The 25,412-nt window shown below is 41.5% G+C and overlaps 1 protein-coding gene across 2 annotated transcripts in view; it reads left to right on the top strand.

The window, feature by feature from the left end:
- si:dkeyp-14d3.1 (transmembrane protein 132C) overlaps positions 1–25,412 on the top strand; it is a 1,066,091-nt gene that overhangs the window by 261,053 nt on the left and 779,626 nt on the right. For both annotated transcript variants that reach the window (XM_059988236.1, XM_059988235.1), the window contains exon 2: positions 17–914. In XM_059988236.1, coding sequence (XP_059844219.1) covers positions 17–914 — 898 coding nt within the window. The remainder of the gene's footprint in view (positions 1–16; positions 915–25,412) is intronic.

Raw genomic sequence — 25,412 nt, 5'->3', positions numbered from 1 at the left:
TCTTGTTTATTCTCAGTTGTACAGAACCGTGGGGTCACAGGTATTGTGGAGAGTGCTCAGAAGTTTTCATCACTTCCGGTCTATCTACCAGTGAAGTACCATATTCAGAAAGCTGAAAGTTCATTTTTTCTAAAAGAAGCCAACCAGGAAATCATGCGCAACAACAGCCTGCAGTTCCGCATGGAACCCTTTTTCATCTACGAGGCCAAGACTCCTCCTGTGATTAATGTCAGCTATGGGCCTTATGCTGCAGAACAAGTCGTGCCCAGATCTCTCCTGCAACCTTCTAATCTGTTCAGCATGGTTGATAAGTTCACTTTTAACTGGAAAATCAAAGCAAGTATCATTGATAGCAAAGTTTATTCCAATCGACCGATAGTACAAATTTTATTTTACATCACAGGTCGAGACTGGGATGATTACGGTGTTAATGAAAACCTTCCCTGTATACGTGTATATGCATTTCGGGAAACGAGGGAAGTCAGAAACAGTTGTCGCCTGAAAGGAGATCTCGGATTGTGCATTGTAGAACTGGAGCTTCTGCCCTCTTGGTTTAATCCTCCTACCATAGTACCTGGCCGTAAAAGGATTACTGATCCCTCTGAGGGAACACCAGTGGAACTATATTACTTGGTGCAGAATGCTGACGAAGATAGTGAATGTGACGCAGAAGACACACGAAAGGACAATGCTATTCGGCCGGGCCGTGACGACGCTGATGAAACACTCCACTCTCTACAGCGTATTGGTAGTGTTCGGCTACACCAAGGTTCTGGAGACCCACGGCGAACAGAAATGCGACTGGACAACAACATCATCATCTCGGTGTTACAACGGCCTCTCAAGCAAGGCGAAGTAGTGACTTTTTACGTGTCGCTGTCCAGCAGCTCAATTGTGAACCAGTTCACGCTGAGGTAGGTCACTCTTCAGTATGTGCTTGTGGGGTGGTCAGTGTTTTAACAATTGTTGCACTAATTCATTTTAATTGAGACTTATGTGACTTAATTTATAAAAATTCACTTCTGGACCATTATTGTTTTAGAGAGAAAGTATGCATTCCTGCTGTTACGCCACTGGTCTTCCATCTCTAGTGATGTTCAGGGTTTCCTTCATCATGTCAGTAGTTTCCTCTCTGCTTTCGCTACTGTTAGTCATGCAGGTCCCAGCTAGAGACTCGGGAATACCCTCACACTCAGATGTAGAAGGATTCCTCATTGCTGTTTCGTTTTACCACTCAGGTAGCCCTGAGCTGAACCCCTGAACCTGGAGGACTGGCGGAGTGCCCTAACTCTTTGACCTGTTTGGCAAGGGTGACCCTACTAAGCGCCAAAGCATAACGCCCTGACTCCAGCCAACATAGCTCTCTCGGTCATTCAGGCATGCAAGCCTCCAAAAGGTGACAAGATCATGGTCCACGTGGACGAGAGAGAAAGTGACTTAATTTAATTTAGTCATAATTTAATGTAAGTTTTTCTGATTGTTTTCATCAGGGTAATTGTAGACATCTGCTATATCAAAATACTTTACCTCAAATGATGGGTGTTGGAGAGAAATCTAGGGTTAATTTATTCATGGAAAATTAGCTTGATGCACATTGTTAACTCACAGCCCTGGTTTTCAGGCTGAGACTGGAACAATTTGTTCACAAGGTTGAAGAACTATTGTACCATTCAAAAGACGTTCCTAGACAAACAGTTCTTACATAAACCAGAGCAAATGGTGCACACGTTATCTATTGATTGAAAGCCATAATTATGATTTATTATAACTAAACACAAGAGGGTCCACAGATGCTTGAAATCTAAAGCAACTCACAAAAAAATGTTGGAGGAGCTCAGCCGGCTGGGCAACATCTGTGGAAATGAACAAACAGTCGCCATTTCGAACCGAAATTATTCTTCTTGAGTCCTGAAGAAGGGTCTCGGCCCGAAACATCGACTTTTTGTTCATTTCCACAGATGCTGCCTGAGCTGCTGAGCTCCTCCAGAATATTGTGCGTGCTGCATCATATTGAAATAGGTGTTCAGAGCTGATAGTTGAATTGCTGAAATAGAAGAGATATGCACCCACTATGATTATTTGAGATAGAATGCTTGCTTATTAAAAATGACACCAATATTTTTGTTCAAGTGAAATATTTATTGGAAAATGTGAGTGCGCAATATCAAACTGGTCATAACTTTTAAAAAAAGTTATTGATGTCATATCTACATACACTAAATTATACTGTATTTTCTTGAGTTGTGGAACATCTGTTTTGCGCAGTGCAATGATCCACCATGAGATCAAGGACACAAGTATTTACTGTTATGCCATTAAGGGAGGAATTTTGGTAAAGACTTCAAAATCTCTCATCTTTCAATATTGCTCCAGTCTATACCTCTAGTCTATATTTGCATTTGGACAATCGTCATGCTGCACAAAATGTTATTTTATGTCCTACCTTGTGTATATAAACATATTTTGCCATTTAACATGGCAGGTAAATGATCACACATCAACACAGTTTTGAGAAGTCCACAACTAGGATTTGAAATGCATCGGGCTGGGCATTTATCTTGAGTGCCTGGTTAATGTTGGCTTTTGTCGGTATGTAAACTGTGGTCAGGAATCCGGAGGAGAACTCTCATTGTAAGTAGAACGGTCGGCACTTAATCATTAGTTGTCAGAGGAACAAGAGAATGATAAAACGGCCACATCTGAGCTTCACAATGGGTTTATCATGAAAAACAGACCCTCACCCTTTGTCTTCTCCGAGCTAGCGGTTTGATCCATCCAGTGTATCAAGAAGCCCTTGGTGTGTTTAGATTGAGCCATGTCTTTGTGAAACATGGAACACGGCAATTCTTTATTTTCCTCTGATACAGCAACCTTGCCCTTAGTTCCTCATTCTTGTTCTCCAACTGTGAATTTGACAACGAGATGCTGGGTAGAGGGAGTCTCATTTTTCTGCGTCTCAGCCTGGCTTGGAGACATCACCCCCACTTCCTCTTCCAGCCTTTGTCTACTTAAAGGTGCGCGCTTGAGAGTGAAGTCTGCCTAGTCCAGCAGAAGACTGTGAAATCGCAAGTTTATTATGATGATTCAAAAGTCTGTTGCTTAAAGGGAAATTACAGATTGCAAACTGCAGTGAGTGTAAATAAGAAGAATATATTTACAAGTTTAGTAAGCAACCCGCAACGCGCTGCCATGGTTGACCGGCACTATCTTATCTTCTAGCGTTTGATATTGGAGTCTTGAATGAATCTATCTTTTAGAGCCTGTACATTAAGACTAAATATTCATTCACAAAAACAAGTGACACTCCAGAGCAACAGTTTAAAAATCCAGTTCTATAAATTTTATACAGTCATAATATGATGCAAATGGATCTTAGTATATATCTCAGTCAGTTTTTAAGAACAAATAGTAGCAGTGCAATTCCACTCTGCATTTTATCCCCGTACCCAAATGATGCTTCAAGTGCAGCACAGAGATGTTTAGAGAAGTCAGAGAGCGCCTTCACATTGGAAAATATGCCTTTGATTGTAAAGATTTTGCTACAAGCAGTAAATATGTTCAAAAATTTTTAATAGGTGGATTTCTGCTTTATTCATGTTTAACTGTTTGGAGAACGCACATACAGGTAACGTGTCTGTAATTGTAACTCTGAAACCCACTGCTCACACTTCAGTTAAAATGGACAGCATTTCGACTTTTTTTGATAAAGAATTTCCTCCCTGATTTATCCAGAAGTATGGATTTATAAAGACTGTACGCCCATTTTTAACCATAAAGCTTTGTCTCTGTAGTTTTTTGACCAAGCAGTATAAAGTACAGAACAATACACATTGGATACACAACATTTGCCCCAGAGGCCATGTCATCCACAGTGTGCACATACATAGTCCCAATTTCTTGCATTCCTCTAAACTCTGCCCCTCCATGTACCTGTTCGAGTGCTTCTTAAATTATACTATTACACCTGCAAGGTAAAACCAAGTGACTCATTTGACAACAAGGTTTTTCTCCCAGATGAGCACATTGCCCTTTCAGCTTGCTTTGACTGCCGAAACATGGAGGCACCTTCATGAACTCCCACAGCCCCTGATAACCTTGTGATTTCATTCTCTGAGGCCAATGTGAGAGCATCCTTCAGGAGGGTGAACCCATGGAAAGCACTCTGACTCAGTCGGAGTACCTAGCTGTGTACTGAAGACCTGCGCGGATCAACAGCTTGATGTGTTTGATGCTATCTTTAACCTCTGGCTTCAGCAGTCTGGAATGCCCACCCACTTCCAGCAGGTTTCAATTATACCAGGGCTCAAGAGGAGAATAGCAACCTACCTCAATGACTATCATGCAGTAGCTCTTACTTCCTCTGTGATGGAGCGCTTTGAGAGCCTGGTGATGAAACATATCAACTCTTGCCTTAGGAGTGACTTGGATCCATTCCAGTTCGTCTACTGTCACAACAGATCAACAGCAGATGCAATTTCATTGGCTCTTCACTCAACTCTGAAACATCTTGTGAAGATGCAAACATCAGGGTGGTCTTTGTTGACTACAGCTCTGCATTCAGTACTCTCATCCCCTCAAGGCTGATCAATCAGACCTAGGCCTCAACACCTCCTTGTGCAACTGGATCCTCGGTTTTTTGGAACACACTCTTGGAAGCCTCATTCTGGCTATTCATCCTTTTTCCTTCAACCAGGCTCACTCATTTGTGCCAGAAACATAGAAAATCTACAGCACAATACAGGCCCTTCGGCCCACAAAGCTGTGCTGAACATGTCCTTACCTTAGAAATTACTTAGGGTTACCCATAGCCCTCTATTTTTCTAAGCTCCATGTACCTATCCAGGAGTCTCTTAAAAGACCCTATTGTTTCTGCCTGCACCACTGTTCCTGGCAGCCCATTCCACACTCTCACCATTCTCTGCGTAAAAAACTTACCCATGACATCTTCTCTGGATCTCCTCTGCTAACCCCTGCCTAGTTCCCTCAAAATAAGTCTTGTCCTGTGGACTTACCCTAAGCTTTTCCATTATTATCTTAAAACTAATAGAATTATGCTAACTAGGGCCAAAGTGCTCCCTGACTGCCACTTCATCCAGTTGCCTTGCCTCGTTCTCAAATACGATGGTACTTGTATTGGTCAATTCAGCTGAAGAATATAGTGTTTGCTATTCACTCTTTGCAGGTCTCTTATTCCGATATATCCCTTTAAATGTCCTCTTGGTCTCCTACATTTGAAAAGTTACTGCTCTGGCCCAGTCTTCTTCAGAACTGAAGGTCTCCAGTCCTTTAATTCTCTTTACTACTGCTCTGCATCCTCTCTTGCACTGGAAAGTACATCCAGTAACATGGTGACCAGAACTGAACTGTGGCCTAGCTAGCTTTTTTATATAGTTCTTACATGACTTTCTTGTTCTTGTATTTATTTCATTTATTTTTTATTCATTGAAATACAGTGCAAAGTAGGCATTTCCAGCCCTTTGAGCCATGCTGCACGGCAACCCCTGATTTAACCGCAGTCTAATCAACCAACAACTTACAATGACCAATTAACCTGCTATCTGGTATGTCTTTGGACTGTGGGAGGAAACCAGAGCACCCAGAGGAATCCCAAGCAGATCACAGGGAGAACGTACAAATTCCTTATGGATAGTAACGGGAATTGAACCTGGGTTGCTGGTACTGTAAAGCATTGTGCTAGCCACTGCACTACCATGCTGACTCAATTCTTTCCTTTGACCAGTGCCATCTTAAACATCTTAAAAATCTCCTTTGCTACTTCTACTGATCTTGGAACGCAGAGTCCAAACTCCCTCCATTTTCTCATAATTTATTGAATATATCCTTGCGTTTTTGCCCTTTCTCAATGCAATCCCTCTCTCTTCTCTCATTGCATCTCATATGCCTAAAATATTGATATTGCCACATTGTCTGGGTCTTTTTTCCAGGCTCTCAACCACAGAGCTGACTATTGTTGCACCTTCCTAATCTTGGCCCCTCTGACTCTAATTTAATCTTCATATTAAATTAGTTCAACATTAGTTATTTGAGCCTGAAGTATTAATGTTATTCTAATCTAATACAAAAATATTAGTCTAGTCTTCATGATTACATCATTGGGAAGTTCAGAAACATGAGGCAACCGAACAGTGACATGAGCAATGGTGTTGGATCCTTGGTTAGACAACTGCTCTAATCTTTTATTTTCAATATTTAAGCGATAAGGTCATAAGACAAAGAAGCAGAATTAAGCCATTCAGCCCATTGGGTTGGCTGCACCATTCCATCATGGCTGATTTATTTTCTCTCTCAATCCAATTCTCCTTCCTTCTTTGACCTTACTAATTAAGTACCTATCAACCTTCATTTTAAATGCATCAAGCATGGCCTCAAGTATCTGCGGCAATGAATTCCCGAATCACCATATTTTGGCTAAATAGGTTTGTCCTCAAAGTTCAAAGTATACTTATAACCAAAGTATATATACTGTATGCAACCTTGAGATTTGTCTTCATGCAGCCAGCCACAAAACCAAGAAACACAGTAGAACCATTTTAAAAAACCCACACAACAAAGATTGTCAAACACCCAATGTGCGAAAGCAACAAATGATTCAAATAATATACAAAAGTAAACAAGTAACACACAAAACATTAACCTCAGTGTCCCCGAAAGTGAGTTCACAGCCATGGAACCAGTTCACCTCTGTTCCAGAAAGATGTTCTTCTATACCGAAGCTGTACCTTCTTGGTCCTTGACTCCCCCACTATTTTAGACTTGGTTGATTTATACTGTTCCTATTGAAGAAATTATTCAGTGTGCACGTGTTATCACTGGGCAGAAAAATTGCACAGCCCAAGGCCCTTGTGAGCACTGGTCATTACAAATTAGAGGGAGCATTGGGTAGAAGTGTCTAAAACCAGAGGACAGAATTAATGAGAGGGGGGAGGATTCAAAGGGGATCTGTGGTGCAGGTTGCTCAGAAGATGGTGGGTTTATGGAATGAGCCACTAGCAAAGATGATGTCTGGTCAGGTGAACTGCTGTGTAGTTCCTCACTTCACCCTTTCTTACATTGTGTGGCTGCATAGACTCTCAGAAGTCTCAGTTGATAAGGTGCTCAGCTCTGAGTGCTTCTTTGCTTCTCATGATGAATGCATGCCTGTAACGTCTGGAACCCTTGTGTCTTTTGTGAATAGGCACAGTAGATCTGTTTTCATTGGAGCAGTGCACCGGAAAGTGGAGTGTTGGCTCTGTCCTTAATGTGTGTGATATATAGAGTAAGCAGTTGAAGTAGCATACTGCAGTTTGGCAGTGACTGCAGACTTAGTGTGATTAGGCTTTTAAGTAAGATTGTTTTTCAGCCCAATATGGCGGCAAAAAGTATATATTTTTGCAAGTGACCAATGAATTTTCAAGCCAGTTTAGTGGAGGTCTTGCTGAGGACAAATTCCTAGATTTACACAGCTGTCGGTCTCATTTGGGTGATTTTTATGCTGATGAAGCAGCTAAAAAGAGTATTAAGTCTCTCACCCACAGTTTGGGAGATTAAGGATACATACGTCAATTTGCAAATCAGGCCAGTAAGTAGAACTTAAGGATATGCAAGGAGTGCAGTGGTAAATGATGGTGTTTCGAGAGATGTCATTGTATAAGAAACATGAAAAGCTAGAATAGAGATACATAGATAACTGAGAAGACAAAGAAAGTTTTGGTCTTTATTGCTGAAGAGATGGAATGGAAAAAGAACTAAGTCTTGGTGCAATAGCAGAATATCCCATGAGATCACACCATGCAGTGTTGGCTCTTATATATTGAGAAGCTGAGTGGTGAGGTGGAGATACGTCTCTACCAAAGGATGTGTAAGGCACCCCTTCCCTCTGCTAGCCTGCAGGCTGCTCTTGGGAAAAGTGTAGCAGCTGCTTAGCCTGTTCCCCCCCCCCCCACCCAGCTCACCAATCAGGATCAGGAGAAGCCGTGGGAGGTGGTCAGTGGCCATATGAGCTGCAGTTCCTGCTTATGTGACACTGACACCAGGCAGGCAATCTCTGAAGAGTATTGATAATGGCTGGGGTCACCCGTCTTGAAAAGACACTGCCCAGAAGAAGGCAGTGGCAAACCTCTTCTGTGGAAAAATTTTCCAAGAACAGTCATGGTCAAAGACCGTGATCGCCCACATCATACAACATGCAACATAAAGAATGAATGGATTCACAGAAGGAGAAATTTGCAAGCATGATAATAAACATTTTGTGGACAGACTCCTGGGAATAGAGGATTACTTTATGAGGAAAATCTAGAAAGTTGTGATACTTATAACCATAAGGAATAGTTTCAAATTAAGAAATGAAGATAAAGAATTTTTTTTTCATAAGACTGTGCATCTTTGCAGTTCTTCACCCAAGAGAGCTATGGAGACTGAATTATTTAACTGTTAGAAGCTCGGATAGTCTGAACTCCAGGAAATCATAGAACTGGGAAGGAATTGCTCATCCCAAACGTCAGTTCCGCTGTGGTCTTACTGAAAGGCAGGCAGGCTGACTCCGACTGATATCATAGACACAAGAGATTCTGCAGATGCTTAAGCAAAACACACAAGATGCTGGAGGAACTTGGCAGGTCAGGCAGCATCTGTGGAGGGAAGTGAACGTTCAACCATTTGGGCCTTGACCTTTCATCTGCTACCATGGTAGGCTTTGGGCTCAGATCCCTGCATCGCTAGTCTGGTAACATAAGTACAAGGCAAGATGGCTTGAAAACCCATCTGTGCGAAGACAAAGGAGATGAAGAAAGCTGTGCAATAACGGACTGAAATTTGTCCAGTGAATCAAACTTTGAAATCTCCTTCCACATGCAGGCTGGTGCCTAGCAACCATAGACGTTTCCTAAGAAAGAAGGAAAGGGAGCTTTGTGAAGTGTACACTTAAGTACAATGGGCTCAATTTCTTATATAGAATAGTTGTCAGCTTATCACCTTTCAGGTATCATGTATTAAGCTACTGGATTTAAAAGGGAGGTGTGCAGCCTCCTTGAATGATGCTATTGAACAAACCATCTCCTGAGAGCAGGGGTTCGTCACCTGTAGCTCCCTACCGCATTGATCTACTTATTTTAAAGCAGGAGAGGATGATTTGTGGTCTGCTTTTGGTGATTTTCATTCTTAGCCTCGGGCATACTTCTCAATGCATTGCTTGTGTTGAGTGTCTTTGAACTGGATTGATATGCACAGAGACAAAATTGCAGTCAAGAAATGAAACTGTTTCTGTAACATTTATTTAGTGACATTCTGTGCTTGCAGTCATTCCCATAAGTACGCACTTTGGACAACCAAACAGGGTATTCAGCATTTACACTCTGACCTTCTCTTCTCATCATAAACAGGGACCACAAAAGCAGTGGTGTTGACGTTGGCCATATCACCATCTGTTGCTTGGCGACATGAAAGACTGTGATGAAAATAAACATCTTTTGTACATCACTACTGCTGGTGATAAGATGCTCGCCATATAAGCTCCACAGAAATGTGGGGCTTGTGTTAGTAGACTGAGCAGTGGGAATAATATTGGACCACACATTGTTCATGTTGACTAGTTATTAATGTAGAAATTCAAAGCCAAACACTGAACAAGTTGGACATCTGAACCATAAGAAAGAGAGTATTGATTAAGGCTGGGGTCACCCACCTTGTAAGGACACTGCCCAGAATAAGGCAATGGCAAACCACTTCTGTGGAAAAATGTGCCAAGAACAATCAAGGTCATGGAAAAACCATGACTGCCCACATCATACGGCCCAGCACGTAATGAATAAATGATTGTTGTCACTCAGTGGGCAAATGCAGCATCTTCAAAGAATGCAGGCAAGATTTAGGCTGCAAGTGTAAACTGGGCAGCCAACAATTAAGTAGGAACAGAACAAAGGGAAGTGGCCAGGGTGGGGGGGGGGGGAAGAGAGAGAGAGAGAGAGAGAGAGAGAGAGAGAGAGAGAGAATAGGCTGAATGATCATTGTCTTTTTTGGGGATGGCTTTATCACTGTAAAATAATAGGAGACATAATGAAGAAAGAAATGAGATTAATACTTAGAGACAAGAACATGGGAGTGATCAAGGCCTTCTAGGGGATGAGGGATACTGTGGATGGTGGGATGTCAAATGGGAAGTTGACAGGGTTAAGGCAACATCTGTGGGGTGCGAAGAATGAATTAGCTGGTTATCACTCTCCGAGCTCCCACCACTTCAGCTAATCATGTGTCTCATGCTGCTCGTGAATGTTTAATTTGCTATTAAGCTTCTTCCTGCTGACTTACGTATGAGTTATTTCAGGTATTCAACCATTATTCTTTTGAGCACATTAGCTTGTTGGCTTGTATGTCTTCCAGTGCAGTGCTAATCAATGAATGGTTCAAAGATCAGATGATGCAGATTTAAAATTTTAACCATGATATACAAGTCAACATCTGGAAGTTGGTGGATGATTCAGGGTTTTCACAGATTTGAAAAGAAATCTGGTATTTGGAATTTTCCACCCGAGACGCTTTAGAAGCTCAGTCTCTTGGCATTTTCCTGGTAGGGATAGATGGATCTTGGGCTATTTAGGGAATTGTGCAATGGTAAAGAGGCACTAGGCTAAAAGCTTTTGGAATGGCAGCGATGACATGATGAGCTGAATGACCTACTCTTCTATTTCTTGAAATTGAATTGGTACCTGAGAGAATGATTACACAATTTGCAGAACTTTTGGGAACGGCTGGGTGAATAAGACTGATGACAGAGACCTGATGGGTCTATTAGTCTCCTGTGTTGTAAACATTCTGTGATTCTGGTAATTTGTGGCAACCTGCTTCACTCTAGTCCATTTGTTCAAATGCCTCTCCAGTTCATGTATAGTCTATAGAATTTGATTGTTTTGCTGAGCGTTTTGTGCAATTGTAAATGCATTTTATGGATAGTTAGACATTGATTTTTCTGTCTTTTTTTTAGATAAGTAGATAAGCTCATAGTACTTACTGCCCATTAGGTTGCCTGAATTTAGGGCAGCAATGAAGGTTCTCCAACTCTGGTGGTGTTCAGGACTTCTTGGTTTTCACTACTGTCAGTCATGCAAATCCTGGGTGGAGACTCAGGAATAGCATTGGACTCAGATGTAGAAGGATTCTGTCATTGCTCTTTCTGTAACAAATTTGTGTTACCAGTCAGGGTTGTTAGCCTTGAGCTGAACTCCCCTGAACCTGAAGGCCCGGCAGATCACTATTAGCTTGGCCTCTACCAGTTGACCTGTCTGGCATGGGTGACATTACCAAGACCCAAAAAATAAAGCCCTGATTTTAGCCAGCATACTGTAGCTGTCCGGGTCATTGGGGCACACAAGCTTCCAAACCCTACAACAACGTTGTGGTCCTCATGTGCCATTTAAATGTAAATAAAATATTATAAGCATTGTGATTAGGTGTGTATTTCACAAATTTGTTCATAAGATACTGGCATTACTATCCTAGGAATAGATTAACACTCGTGATTTAGTTAGTTTTGTGGAACTCTTTTCTTGCAGCTGGACAGGAGCAGTTTCCGTCGGGTTATTTTAGGAGAGTTTCTGCGACAATTTATTAGCTGCTCTTTACTGATTATCCTTAGCTGTCAGTGGAAGTGTGTTATATTGGGGTGGGTGGGTGATATGCGTTTCATATTAACTATTAATGATTGTGGATGAGGATGCAAGATTGAACATTAAGTGATAACCACCTCCCTTGCTGCATAACAGGTGCAGGCAGATGATGATGGATTTAGTTCTTTGAACAGAGGAGGAGAGAGTTGAACTTGAGTATGAGCTGAGGCCCAGCCATCTGGCAGCTTAAGTGCATTGACAGCTACTGCAGTTTTGCAGGTCACCTGGAAGGCATTTCGGCAGATTAGTCCCGGGCCTGCTGTAGCCAAAGTTCTTCTTGGAAAGCTAAGTTATAATCACTTCATGAATAGTTATTATGGTTCAATCTTTGGAGGAAATTCCAGTTGTTTTCGTCAGGGTAATGAAGTATAACATTTATGCTCGTTCACAAACTGATGGACTTTCAACTTCATGGGCCTGCTTTTTACTAAAATAGGAAACGAACGTTTTATATTCTGAATAGAAATTAGAGAAAATCTGCAGATGCTGGAAGTCCGAACAACGCACACAAATTGCTGGAGGAACTCAGCAGGCCAGGCAGCATCTATGGAAAAAAGTACAGTCGGCATTTTGGACTGCATTTTGTGTGCGTTGCTTGTATTCTAAAGAGGTTATTCACTTTTCAGCTGTTCTGTTTTTCCATAAGAAAAACGTGTAAGGTTCAGAACTCAAAAATCTGCAAGTGCTGGAAACCTTCAGCTGTTCAGGCAGCACCTGTAAGGAGAGGAACAGAGTTAATATTTCAGATTAACAAATTATCAAAAGAAGTTGTTGCAGTTCTATAAATTTCTTCTGGAATGTATGCTTCACTTATCACACAAGTGTGTCCAAACCTCCAGTGCTCACACAGATGTCACCTTTATTTCCTTCACAACATCATATTTGTGATTGTTAATCCCCTATTTGATAGGTGAGTAGGTTTTGATTTAAAATGCTTATGAATTTAAGAAGAGGGAGAACAAATCAGTCAGAGGACAAGGCAACAAGCTGACCATTAAAGAGAGATAGGGACATGGAGAGCATTCTAACTGGCTGCAACACGGTCTGGTGGGGGTAAGGTTGCAGGCTGCTGCACAGGATCGAAAGAAGCTTCAGAAAGTTGTGGACTTAGTCCACTCCAGTATGGACACAGCATCCGGGACATCTGCAAGGAGGCGTCCATCGTTAAAGAATTCCATCACCCAGCGCATTCCCTCTTCTTGTTATTACCATCAGGAAAGAGGTACAGGAGCCTGAAGGCACACACTCAGAGATTCAGGAACGGCTTCATCCCCCTGCCACCTGGTTTCTGAAAAGGCATTGAACACATGAACACCACCTCACACTTACTTTTTGCACAACTTATTTAAGTTAACTACTTTATGCATATATACAAAACTAAAAATACATGTACATACACACACACACACACACATATACTTACTGTAATTCACAGTTTGTATTGCATTCTACTGCTGCTGTAAAAATAACAAGTTTTGCGACATATGCCAGTGATATTATACCTGACTCTGATTCTGAGAAGAAACTGGAAGTTGGTGAATATGATCCTGTTAAATGGATATGGGATGTCACCATGATTAATAAAGTACCAAACTAGTTACTGGAGATGAATTTTTAATAAGACAGTTATTGTTAATTTGCCAAGATGCTAGAGGGCATTTTGTGGCTGGGTAATCTTGGACAAGGTCAGAAATGTGTATGTAAGTATATTGATATGTATCGATTGCAAGGGGTGGTGAAATGACAGACATGTTTGACCTGTCTATAAGACCTGACTAAAAGGATGTGAAATGTTGCCCTTCAAAACCAATTTGTTGTTTTTCTGAGCTTTCCATCTGCTTGTAAAATCTGGGCTGCGTGATGCCTGTTTGTAAAATTCCTTCCACCGTTCATTTAGTGGAGGTAGTGTACATCATAATAATGGTCTGGAAAATGTAATACCTGGAAATATAAAGGAATGTCCTTTGAACACGTTCAACATTCCTTTACTGCAATCACCATAAATTGCTTCCACAAGATTAATTAACAAAAAGTAGTGGTTACGGCTGAGTGCATCAGGGATAAAGCCCTCCCCAACATTGAGCACATCTACACAAAGTGTTGTCTCAGGAATGCAGCATCCATCATCAGGGACCCCCAACTCTCAGGTAATGTTTACTTCTTGCTGCCGCCATCAGGAAGGAGGTACAGGAGCCTCAGGACTCACACCACCAGGTTCAGGAACAGTTATTACCCCTCAACCATCAGGCTCTTAAACCAAAGGGGATAACCTCACTCAATTTCATTTGCCCCACCATTGAAATGTTCCCACAAGATAATGATTATGCTATTGTTACGAACCCCATAACTAGGTGTCTTACCAGCAAAGATAGGAGTAGCCGTTGAAGTCTGATGATACTATTTTTAACAGTATTTATTAGTAAAATTACACAAAAATAATATCAATGCAAATATACAGATAATATACGTCATCAATACTAAACCTAAAAGTGTGGGCATAATAATAATCAATAAGAAATAAGCTCTATCGTTGTCTAGGGGATAATGAATTGTCCGATGGAAGTATAAAGTTCAGTTCAGTTCCTATAGGCTGCAGTTGTTGCTGATCACCGTGTGGCAATTGTTGGAGAGAGAGAGAGAGAGAGAGAGAGAGAGAGAGAGAGAGAGAGAGAGAGAAAAACTTGCCGACTTTCCTTGTTATGATCCCGATCCGTATCCGTCCTTTAGCTAGACCATTCCGCGGAGGACCCGTCACCCAGGCAAGGGTGGACACACACACAAGCCCCCCACCGGTCTCGTAGCGTCTCTCCTGGTGCGTCTAAGGGGTGTTCCCCAGACCTGATTTTTATCCTCACTCATGGGGTCTCAGATGTCAATCAGGTTGGGATGATGCAATCCTTCAACCAGACCACTCTGGTTGCCCCCTGAGGGGTTTCAATGAATAGTACAGTACTCAATACACAATTCCTCCTTCAAGAGACAATAGCAGTAATCTCTCCCTTTGTCAATAGGAGACATTCCACCTTGTGTATTCTGTGTTGTCTACAACAACTGCCTTTTCTGTTATCCCATGTCTCTCTCATCTCCCTTGATAACAGCATTGGAATAGTAGCGATTTGCGATTCTCCAAAAGGAGGGGGCGACTTTGCACCCTTCTGCCCATCTGAGCTGTTCCTCATTCGTAACACCCCCATCCTTCTAAGGATTTTTACCACAGGGAAAAATGAACTAATACAGAGTCTTACAGAGTTTCAGAATCTAACACAATACAAAAGAGTTTTTTTCCATTACAGAGTAATACAGTTATACATTCAATTCAGCATCTAAGCAGTTAGTGATTACATTGTCACTTCCTTTATCTTAATATCTTGTACCTTAATAAATTCATGTAGCATCAGACTCCAATTTAATAACCACCCATTTTTTTGTTCCTTTTTTTCAGCAAAGCAAAACTAAAGAGTTGTGATCTTAGCTTATGTGTATATTACAAAAGTTTATGCAAATACTAATCTTTATTTTACTTTCAAACGTAACAGTCAATCTTCCATGGTGTTGTCTTTATTATTTACATGCTTTGTGGAAATCCCTTAAAACCAGATTCTGTTATTTAAAGTGGCATTTTTCAACCTTTGCCCCTTTTCCGGTTAATTCTCACGTGGTTAACTTGCTTACCAGTGTGGAATAGGCTTTTGCATGCTCCTTTCATAGGAGTTATTTTATCAACAATGTTTTCCAAACTTAGCCCATCTTCTGAACTTCCACACAATTCTTTATTTTTAAGCAAGTCATTAGTTTTATCTTCAGGACCCTTCATTCTATTTGTTTTCAGTTTAATATCTGCAAGTGATCCCTCTTTGTCTAAACAACATTTCAAATTCTGCCTCTTCACAGCACACCCTTGAATAACATTAGCAAGTGGGGCACCTTTACGTTCCAAATCAACCTGTAATTGATTCACGGGCACCTTGTTAACAAGCCATTGTTCCTTCAGCCTGGTTACTGCTTCTGACACTAATCCAGACTTTAAATTTTCTTCATTCAATTTAGGAACTACACTTTTCCCTTCTCCTCCAATAATAATATTCACCTCACCACCTTTTATCTCCTCACTAACTTTTAACACACCTTCGAAAACAAACAACTGGGAATTCTCACTTCCCACTAGTACCAAGGTTAACCCTTTCTTCACTGAATCAAGTCCATCTGACCCACAAGGACTGCATTCCTTTTTAACTGAATCAGATACCTGAGACTTTTCCTGAGTTTCATTAATAGGTTCAGTACCACGTGCATCCACATCTTGAACACACTCAAATGGGACATCTGCCTCTTCCAGGCTTTCAATACCTGTCCCCTTTTCAAATTCTAAGTCCCTCTGATCCTCCCAGTTACTCTCTGGGCAACTCCCTTCCGGGGTAAACTCAACCCTGTGGGTTAAAACAACCTCATCTGCTAACCCAGCAGACTCTTTCAAGGTAATGGCATCCTTTTCATCTAGGACTGCCCTTATTTCATTATCGGGAACACATTTAAAATTTTCAACTTCTTCAAACAGTTCTGTCAAGCCAGACAGATCATCCATGTCCAACCTTGGAACTTCTAACAGCCTTATCTATTTCTCATTTTTACTCCGTGCCTCTATAAATTTCCTCCTGGCTAAGGGTAGGTCTACCTCCTCTGCTTTACTCTCTTTCACCTCCCTATTCTCCGTTTTACCACCCTCTAACCCCTCTTGGTACAGGGTCGGTAGAAACGTCTCAGCCAAATCGATACTGGACTGACTTAAACTGGTCTCTTTCTCAGCTGCCTTTCTCAACATGCTGCGAGTGATCGCGCATGCGGGATAGATCTTGGAACCTAGGGGCGGGTCCTCAACACTTACAGTCTGGCTCGTCAGCTTCATTGCTGACCAAACCTCACCACTGGCTAAATCGTTACCAAGAAGGACGTCCACGTCTTCTCTCGGGAATTTTGATCGCACCCCTATTTCAACTGGTCCAGATACCAACTCACAATTTATAATGATCCTATGCAAAGGCACAGCTTCTGTCCCTTTTCCTATGCCTCTCAAAGCCACCTCTCCAGTCTCGTGACCAAAATCTAGTACCTTAGTGAGAATCAATGTCTGCTCAGCTCCAGTATCTCTCCAGATCCGCACTGGAACTGGTGTTTCTCCCTCTTTCACAGACACGGTCCCTTCTGAAATAAATTTCTCACGCCCCTCTCGTGCTCTATCTACCTGTGGCTTTCTCGTCGATTTACTGATCAACTCAATACACCCTGTAGGGACTGCTGCTTTCCCTTTTCCTGTCTCCTTCCTCGATGCAATATGACCCATCTTTCCACAATTAAAACAGATCAAGCCAGGAACCCTCCTGCCATCTCGCCTTTCTTCCTCCTTATTTTTACCTCTAGCTCCCAGCTGAATTTCTGCCTCAGCCGGCGGGTTTTCTGTACCGTTCCTATGGTCTTTCTGGTAACTTTTATTCGAGGAAAGCTTTGTCTTGTGGGTTAGGGCATATTCATCTGTGAACCTGGCAAATTCGGATATGGACTTATTCAGCTTCTCGTTCAAATACATCCGGATATCATCCGAAACACAACCTTTAAATTCCTCAATCAGAATTAACTCCCTGAAACGCCGAAAATCTTCTTCCAGCATTTCTGCTGCACACCAACGATCCAAGAGCACACCTTTCTCATAGGCAAACTCTGCATACATCTGATTCCAGACTTTCTTTAAACCTCTGAACTTTTGTCTTTAGGCTTCAGGTATTAATTCATAGGTCTGGAGAAGGCCCCTAAATTTCCTCATAATTCTCAGACTTCTCCACAGACAACGCCGCATATGCCCGTTATGCCTTCCCTTTTAACACACTTTGTAACAACGCCACCCACTGATCTCTGGGTCACTTCTCATTCACTGCCATCTTTTCAAAATGCAAGAAATAATTATCAACATCCGTCTCCTCGAACGGAGGTACTAACCTAAACTCCCGACTAACATTAAATCTCTCCTCTCGGTCTGGCCCTTGAGCTCTTCGCTCTTGCCTTAACTTCTCCATGTCCAGCTCATGCTGCCTCTGTTTCTCCTTTTCCTCATACTCCCTCTGCTTTTCAGCTCTTTCCTTTTCCTTTTCAGCTGCTTCCAGCTGTTTTAACTTAATTTCATGTTCCAACCTTAATTTTTCCAACTCTAACTGAGCCGTCCCACTAGCTGGTACCTTTTCAGGGATCTGTTCCACTACCTCAGCCGAAAACACATTCTTCTCAATATAATGCTAAGTTACGGCCCTCCGCATCTCCCACTTTTTCATTGACAACCTCACCTCTGCGAGATTTAGTCCTTTCACAATATTTATCAAGTCCAACTTTGTGGCAGCCTCTAGTGCCTCCGGAGTCGGGTTTTTTATAACTTCATCTACGTCCATCTTTGCTGGCTTCCCGTCTAGCTGTCCATGCAACCAGATCCAAGTTTGGACTTAGAAGCCCGATTTACTGGCCCTTCAATTTGGAATCAAATCCTGGACGAGCCCCCAAGTTGTTACGAACCCCGTAACTAGGTGTCTTACCAGCAAAGATAGGAGTAGCCATTGAAGTCTGATGATACTATTTTTAACAGTATTTATTAGTAAAAATACACAAAAATAATATCAATGCAAATATACAGATAATATACGTCGTCAATACTAAACCTAAAAGTGCGGGCATAATAATAATCAATAAGAAATAAGCTCTATCGTTGTCTAGGGGATAATGAATTGTCCGATGGAAGTATAAAGTTCAGTTCAGTTCCTATAGGCTGCAGTCGTTGCTGATCACCGTGTGGCAATTGTTGGAGAGAGAGAGAGAAAAACTTGCCAACTTTCCTTGTTACGATCCTGATCCGTATCTGTCCTTTAGCTAGACCATTCCGCGGAGGACCCGTCACCCAGGCAAGGGTGGACACACACACAAGCCCCCCACCGGTCTCGTAGCGTCTCTCCTGGTGCGTCTGAGGGGTGTTCCCCAGACCCGACTTTTATCCTCACTCACGGGGCCTCAGATGTCGATCAGGTTGGGATGATGCAATCCCTCAACCAGACCACTCTGGTTGCCCCCTGAGGGGTTTCAATGAATAGTACAGTACTCAATACACAATTCCTCCTTCAAGAGACAATAGCAGTAATCTCTCCCTTTGTCAATAGGAGACATTCCACCTTGTGTATTCTGCGTTGTCTATAACAACTGCCTTTTCTGTTATCCCGTGTCTCTCTCATCTCCCTTGATAACAGCATCGGAATAGTAGCGATTTGTGATTGTCCAAAAGGAGGGGGCGACTTTGCACCTTTCGGCCCATCTTAGTTGCTCCTCATTCGTAACACTATCATAATAGTCATCCAGAATTCTGGATTAGCAGTCTGGAGATGCAAGTTCTAATTCAATTTCAGCAAAAATGATGAAACAATGTACAGGGAGAAGGTCAAACATCTAGAGAGCTGGTGCAGTGACAACAACTTGATACTTAATGTCACCAAAACCAAGGGGATGATCGTTGATTTTAGACGGTCTCAGCCTGAGCACACACCCCCTCAGCATCAGCGGCTCCACAGTGGAGAGAGTAGAAAACATCAAGTTCCCTGGGGTGCAGATCTCGGAAAATCTCACCTGGTCCAGGAACACCACTGAGATTGTGAAACGAGCCCAGCAAAGATTGCACTTTTTGAGGAAGCTTAAACAAGCATCATTCCCCACTAACATCTTAACGACATTTTACAGAGGCGTGGTTGAGAGTGTGCTGACCTTTTGCATCACAACCTGGTACTCCAGCTGCAGTGTTGCCGACAAAAAAGCCTTGCAGAGGGTGGTTAGGGGAGCAGAGAAGGTTATTGGGTTCTCCCTATCTTCTGTCCAAGACCTCTTTCAGAGTTGATGCCTCCAGAAGACACGGTACATCATTAAAGACCCCTCACACCCTCTCCATGAACTGTTTGTTCTTTTGCCATCAGGTAAACGTTACAGGAGCATCAAAACTAAAACCACAAGGCTACTAAACAGCTTCCTCCCACAGGCAGTCAGACTGCTAAATAGCTGCTCTACCTGACTCTGCTTTGCACACTTTTAACTTGCACTGGACACTTATAACTTGTTTTTAACTGACATGTGGTTGTTGTGTTTTACTATTTATTGTTACGTTTATTATTTAGTGTTACATTTGTTATGTTATGATTGCACTGCTCCGGGGAAACGCTGTCTCATTCTGCCCTGCAGAGCTGATGTACGGTTAGAATGACAATAAAGTTTTTGAATCTTGAATCTTGAATCTACCTCACCATTGCAGATGTGTGGAATTTAAACCTGCTAGATAAGTGGAATTTAAACAGAAATTAATCTCAACAATAGTCATTATAAAAGGGGATTTTGTAAATAAAAAAATTAAGGATAGTATTTGATGGAAAGATGATGTAGAAAAGAAAAATGGTAGCCTGAGGGACAGGAGTGCATGGAAAGCATGTTTTGACACAGACTAGATGGGCCAAAGGGCCTGTTTAATATAATTTTCTATGACTTTATGATCAAATTGGCAAGAAATTCAGGTTGATAGAGACTTTGCAATAAACGTAAGTTGAATCAGGAATAATTGGCAAAAAAATGAGGTAGAGAAGAAGGAAATTATTGCGATATTAAAATGCATTTTGCATCTGTCATCATGATATCCCAAGAACCACAAGAAACCAAGGGATGATTAAGAGTAAGGACAATAAAATAGTTAATGTTAACAATGAAAAATTGCCAGGAAAACTAATATCCAAAGATTCCCTGGATATGATGGGCATTTCATAAAGTTCTCCAAAGATAAATTTTCTAAAACAGTCTGAGGGGATTGGAAACTGTAAATGTAATGGCAGTGTTCAAATCCTCAAGAAACTTAACCGATTGGGTTGGTCCCTTGGTTAGAAGGTCTAAAGCTAGGGGACCTTGCTGTTCCAAAGGGACGATATGTAATCAGTTGTTGGAAGTTTTCAGGGCAATGCGTCAATAGATTTTTGGAATCTTGGGAAATTGAGGGATAAGGGGATCAGGCAGAGAAATGGAGGTAGAAAGTTAGCCCAGACCTTGTTGAATGGATTGATCCCAGTAGAGTACTGTTCCTTCCTTTTGATACATTATATTCCCTTAGGCATTTTCCCCTCTACTCATTTAACTGATTGCTTCGTCTCCCAGAGGCAAAACCTTCTAAATAGCTTTGAATTAAAATATGCTCTCAGACTGAGGAACTAATCAATGGTATTGATGTCTTTTTCCCTTTCATTTATTTTATACACCCACTAATCTTTGCAGCGAGAGATAAAAAGTCTGGTGTCACTTATGTTCATATTGAGATTCAGAATTATTTATCGCACGTGCATCGTTACGTACGGTGAAATGTGTCATTTGTGTTAACAACCAACACAGTCTCGGAATGTGCTGAGGGGCACCCTCAGGTTTTGTGAGCCACTGTCCGTAATTCATAACACTTAGATTTGAACCCTTTTAAATGTACTCATATCCAATGAAATCAAAGGGATTTAACAACCAGCTTTGCAACAGTGGCAGCATGCAAAGGGAACTCGGTACTTGGCATTTGATTACTTCAGTAATGGCAGCTTTGAGCCACTGCAGATATCTTAAATAGCCACAAACCTTCAAAACCCACCTTTTTTTTCCCCCTGATTCATTTTATTTCTTTCAAGATGATTCAAGCCATTTTCTTTTGACCTTTAGTATTTTGAAGGAAGAATGCTCAAAATTACATTGCTTTTGATACAGAAGCCTTGCAAGTTCAAACAGGCTATTGCAGCTAGCAGTTAAATGTTTTCTTAATGGATGCAGTTCTACACTCTTTTCTCTTTGTTCATTGCAGCATGAATGGTTTGGTCGGTAATAACCAAATTACATTTCATTATCACCTTGGTCAGCTAACAACTGCATAAGTTCTTTTTCCAGTGTACAACAGGCTACATTTTCAACAGTTACGTGCCTCCTCTGTGTGTTGGGCATTGTCAGACTTGCTTCAACCATAGCAGCTTTAGAAATGATCAGTCTTTCCAGCAGACTGACAACAATAATGATGCAGTTGTCCTGATAGAAATGAGGCCATGCAGCATCTATGGTTCTCTATGTTATTCTTTGTTGACTGAGCAGCAAAATTAATCCAAGATCAAAGCAAAACTATTGCCACTTACCTGCGACCATACGCACTGTTATTCTTGCCCACGGATCTGACGATTGCTCCAAAAGTCAAAACCCTTTATTCGATTCTTTATTAGCAGTTAGCAAACTTGCAATTAAGCACTATTGAGCATAAATCTCAGTGGTCAGCAAAAGATATGACCTCCATCGGTCCCAAGCTACAAACTGTAATGAAGTAAGCAAGGATACGTAACTTATTCCCTTCCCGTTTACCATGCCTCCACTCATGTGATTGGTTACCAGAATAAACTCCACAGTGCAGAATACAAAGCAGATAGAGAACAGATGCATGGCTCCTACACTGAGGTATGGGAAAGGTGGTGGTAAATGCAACTTTATTAGTGTATTTTTTTCATTTATTCATTTCTGCAATTAAATGCCCGTGTTGATAGGGATTCAGGGTGACTGGATTCAGTGTAGTTGCTGTAACTTACATGACATAGAACTGTGCTCAAGAGTGAGGAGGACGAATAAATTGTTTTGCAGTTCTTACTTCGAGATAATTTAATTTTTCTGGTTAGAATTTGGATTTTGATAAGCTACTGGGACATTTCTGATTTTATATTTTGAAAGTGTCCGGAGCTCCCCCTCCTAGAAGCTTCTCTTTTCCTGACCAACACACCATAGCAACTTCCTAATACAGGTAAATAAATGCATATATGAATAAGATTACTCCTCGATGCTTCATTTTCTTCCAACAGAAATCCCCTCATATAGACCTCATATTAATTTTCTCCTTCATCCTCTTTCCCTTTAGTGGATGAGATCCTAGGAATCAGTTACCCATGTTCTCTGCCTTTGCCTGTTGTCCTCCTTCACTATCCACAATCCCATGCTAAAAGCACAGATTCTCCAGTATTGTCAGTTTGCAGCAATGTCTGAGGTTGATTGATCTACCATCTTTCCTTTCTGCCTCTCTGACAGAAACAGTCTCTGCTCACATCACCTTAACAGCTCAAATTGTGTGAAAATCATAATGACAAATTTTCATTTCATCGGTCTGACATAGAACATTAATCTTCTAGTGTGTTGTACATAGAATAACTTTTGGAAAAAATTGACACCTTTCTTTTGTTCATAACCACCCTCTTCCCCCTCATGTAAACCCAAGCATGAGTTATTTTTCCCTTTTTCACCACCCACTCTGTGTCAGAAGTGAACAATCAGATATAAATCTGCTCACAGGCACCTGAGGAATATGAATGAGGGCCAACCAATTCTATTTAATGATTCAAAATCTTTTTTTTTTTGCTTAGTGTTGGCCCTTCCTCAGGATTTTAATTTGTCATTCAATTTCTATCGTTCACAAGTTGAACCTCCAAGTATCTCAGATCTAAAGAACATCCTTGGAAAATCTATCCATTTCTCTTCATACCGGAGACCTGTCGCCTCTGTTCCGATCAGCTCTCCAACTTCTCACCTCTCATGTCCCACCCTTGCTATTCACCAACGTTACTTCTCAAGTGAGATTTACAAGGTTATAATATTTAGAATAAGATTCAGGTTTACTATCAACAGCATGTGTCATGAAATTTGTTAACAGCAACAACAGCAGTTCAATGCAGTCCATAATAAAATAGAAAGAAAAAATAAATAGAAAATCAATTTCTATATGTATATATGCATATTAAATAGATAAAAATAGTGAAAAACAGAAATTTATATATATGCGTGTGAGGTAGTGTTCGTGGGTTCAATGTCCATTTTATGGCGGAAGGGAAGGAGCTGTTCCTGAATCATTGAGTATACCTCTTCAGGCTTCTGTACCTCCTTCCTAATGGTAACAATGAGAAGAGGGTATGCCCTGGGTGATGGGGTCCTCAATAATGGACGTCGTCTTTCTGAGTCTTCACTCTGTGAAGATGCCTTCAATACTACAGAGGCTAATACTTAACTTTACAACTTTTTGTAGCTCCTTTTAGTGCAGTGCTCCCCCCCCCATACCAGATAGTGATGCAGCCTGTCAGAATGCTCTCCACAGTACATGTATAGATGTTTTTGAGAGTTTTATGGTGACAAACCAAATTTCTTCAAACTCCTAATGAAACATAGCCGCTTTATAATTGCATTGAAAAGTTGGGACCAGGTTAGATCCTCAGAAACCTTGACACCCAGAAACTCCGAATTGCTCACTCTCTCCACTTCTTATCTCTCTATGAAGATTGGTTTGTGTCTCCTTGTCTTATCCTTCCTGAAATCCATAATCAGCTCTTTCATCTTACTGACATTGAGTGCAAGGTTGTTGCTGTGATATCACTCAGGGTATCTCTTGCTCCTGTAATCTCTCATCTCCATCTGAGATACTACCAACAATGGCTATATCATCAGCAAATTGATTGATGATGTTTGAGCTCAACGGAACCCACAGTCATGGGTATAGAGGGAGGAGAGCAGTGGGCTAAGCACACATCCCTGAAGTGATTATCAGCGAGGAGGAGATATCATCACCAATCTGCACAGATTGTGATCTTCCAGTTAGGAAGCTGAGGATCCAATTGCAGAGGGAGTTACAGAGGCCCAAGTTGTGTAGCTTATTGATCAGGACTGTGGGAATGATGCTGTTAAACGCTGAGCTATAGTCGATGAACAGCACCCTGACGTAGGTGTTGGTATTGTCCTGGTAAGGCAGTGTGAAGAGCCATTGAGATTGCGTCTGCTACAGACCTACTGTGGCGATAGGCAAATTGGAATGGGTCCAGGTCCTTGCTAGGGCAGGACTTCATTCTAGCCATGACCAACCTCTTAAAGCATTTCATCACCATAGATGTGAGTGCTGTTGGGTTTTGCTTTGCAAGAAGTAATGACAGGAATGTGTAGATAACATAACATTCAGATCAGCCATATTTATTAAATGGTAAAACAGACTTGAGCCAAGAGGCCACTCCTCCTAAGTCATATGTTCACTAAGACATTTGATCCATTGATTTGGTTTTTAACTGCAGCGTGAACGAAGTGGGATTCACCTGGTGCATCCAGTGGATATGAGCACAGACACACCATACCTCAACAAGTGAATTTTGAGATGTTCTGATAAAGAATTCACAATTCACTTCAAACTGTGGTCTTGCCTGAGTCTGGAGAGCAGATTAACTATACGTGCTTATTGATATAATCGACGTCTTTCATGGATTTGCTGTGGTGGGGGGGGGGCGGTAAAAGGAAAGGAAGATAATAGGAAGACTAGTGTTAGAAAATGGGGGAGAAAAAGCAGATGTTGGAAATCTGAACAGATACAAAAAAAATGCCAGAAATGCTTGGCAGGTCATGTGACATCAGCTGGGAGAAAAACTCCTTTATCAAAGCAATTTAGTGGTGTCGGGAGAAGCTGACCTTTTCTGGAGTATCGTACAGGTCTTTGTGTTTGAGCTGGTGAAAGTAGCTGATGTGTTCAAGTGCCAGCTCCTGAGATAATCTTAAAGATATAGGAAATACGAAATAAAAACAGAAAATGTTCAGCAAGCTGGGCAACATCTTTGGGGAGAATAAAACCGTAATATTTCAGTCCGTGACCTTCCATCGGAACAAGGTTCAGGAAATTGGAAC

This window comes from Hypanus sabinus, chromosome 13 (assembly GCF_030144855.1).
Source record: "Hypanus sabinus isolate sHypSab1 chromosome 13, sHypSab1.hap1, whole genome shotgun sequence".
Classification (NCBI taxonomy): Eukaryota; Metazoa; Chordata; class Chondrichthyes; order Myliobatiformes; family Dasyatidae; genus Hypanus; species Hypanus sabinus.
Note: the sequence above shows the minus strand (reverse complement) of the source record. Positions and strands in the feature narration are given on the sequence as shown.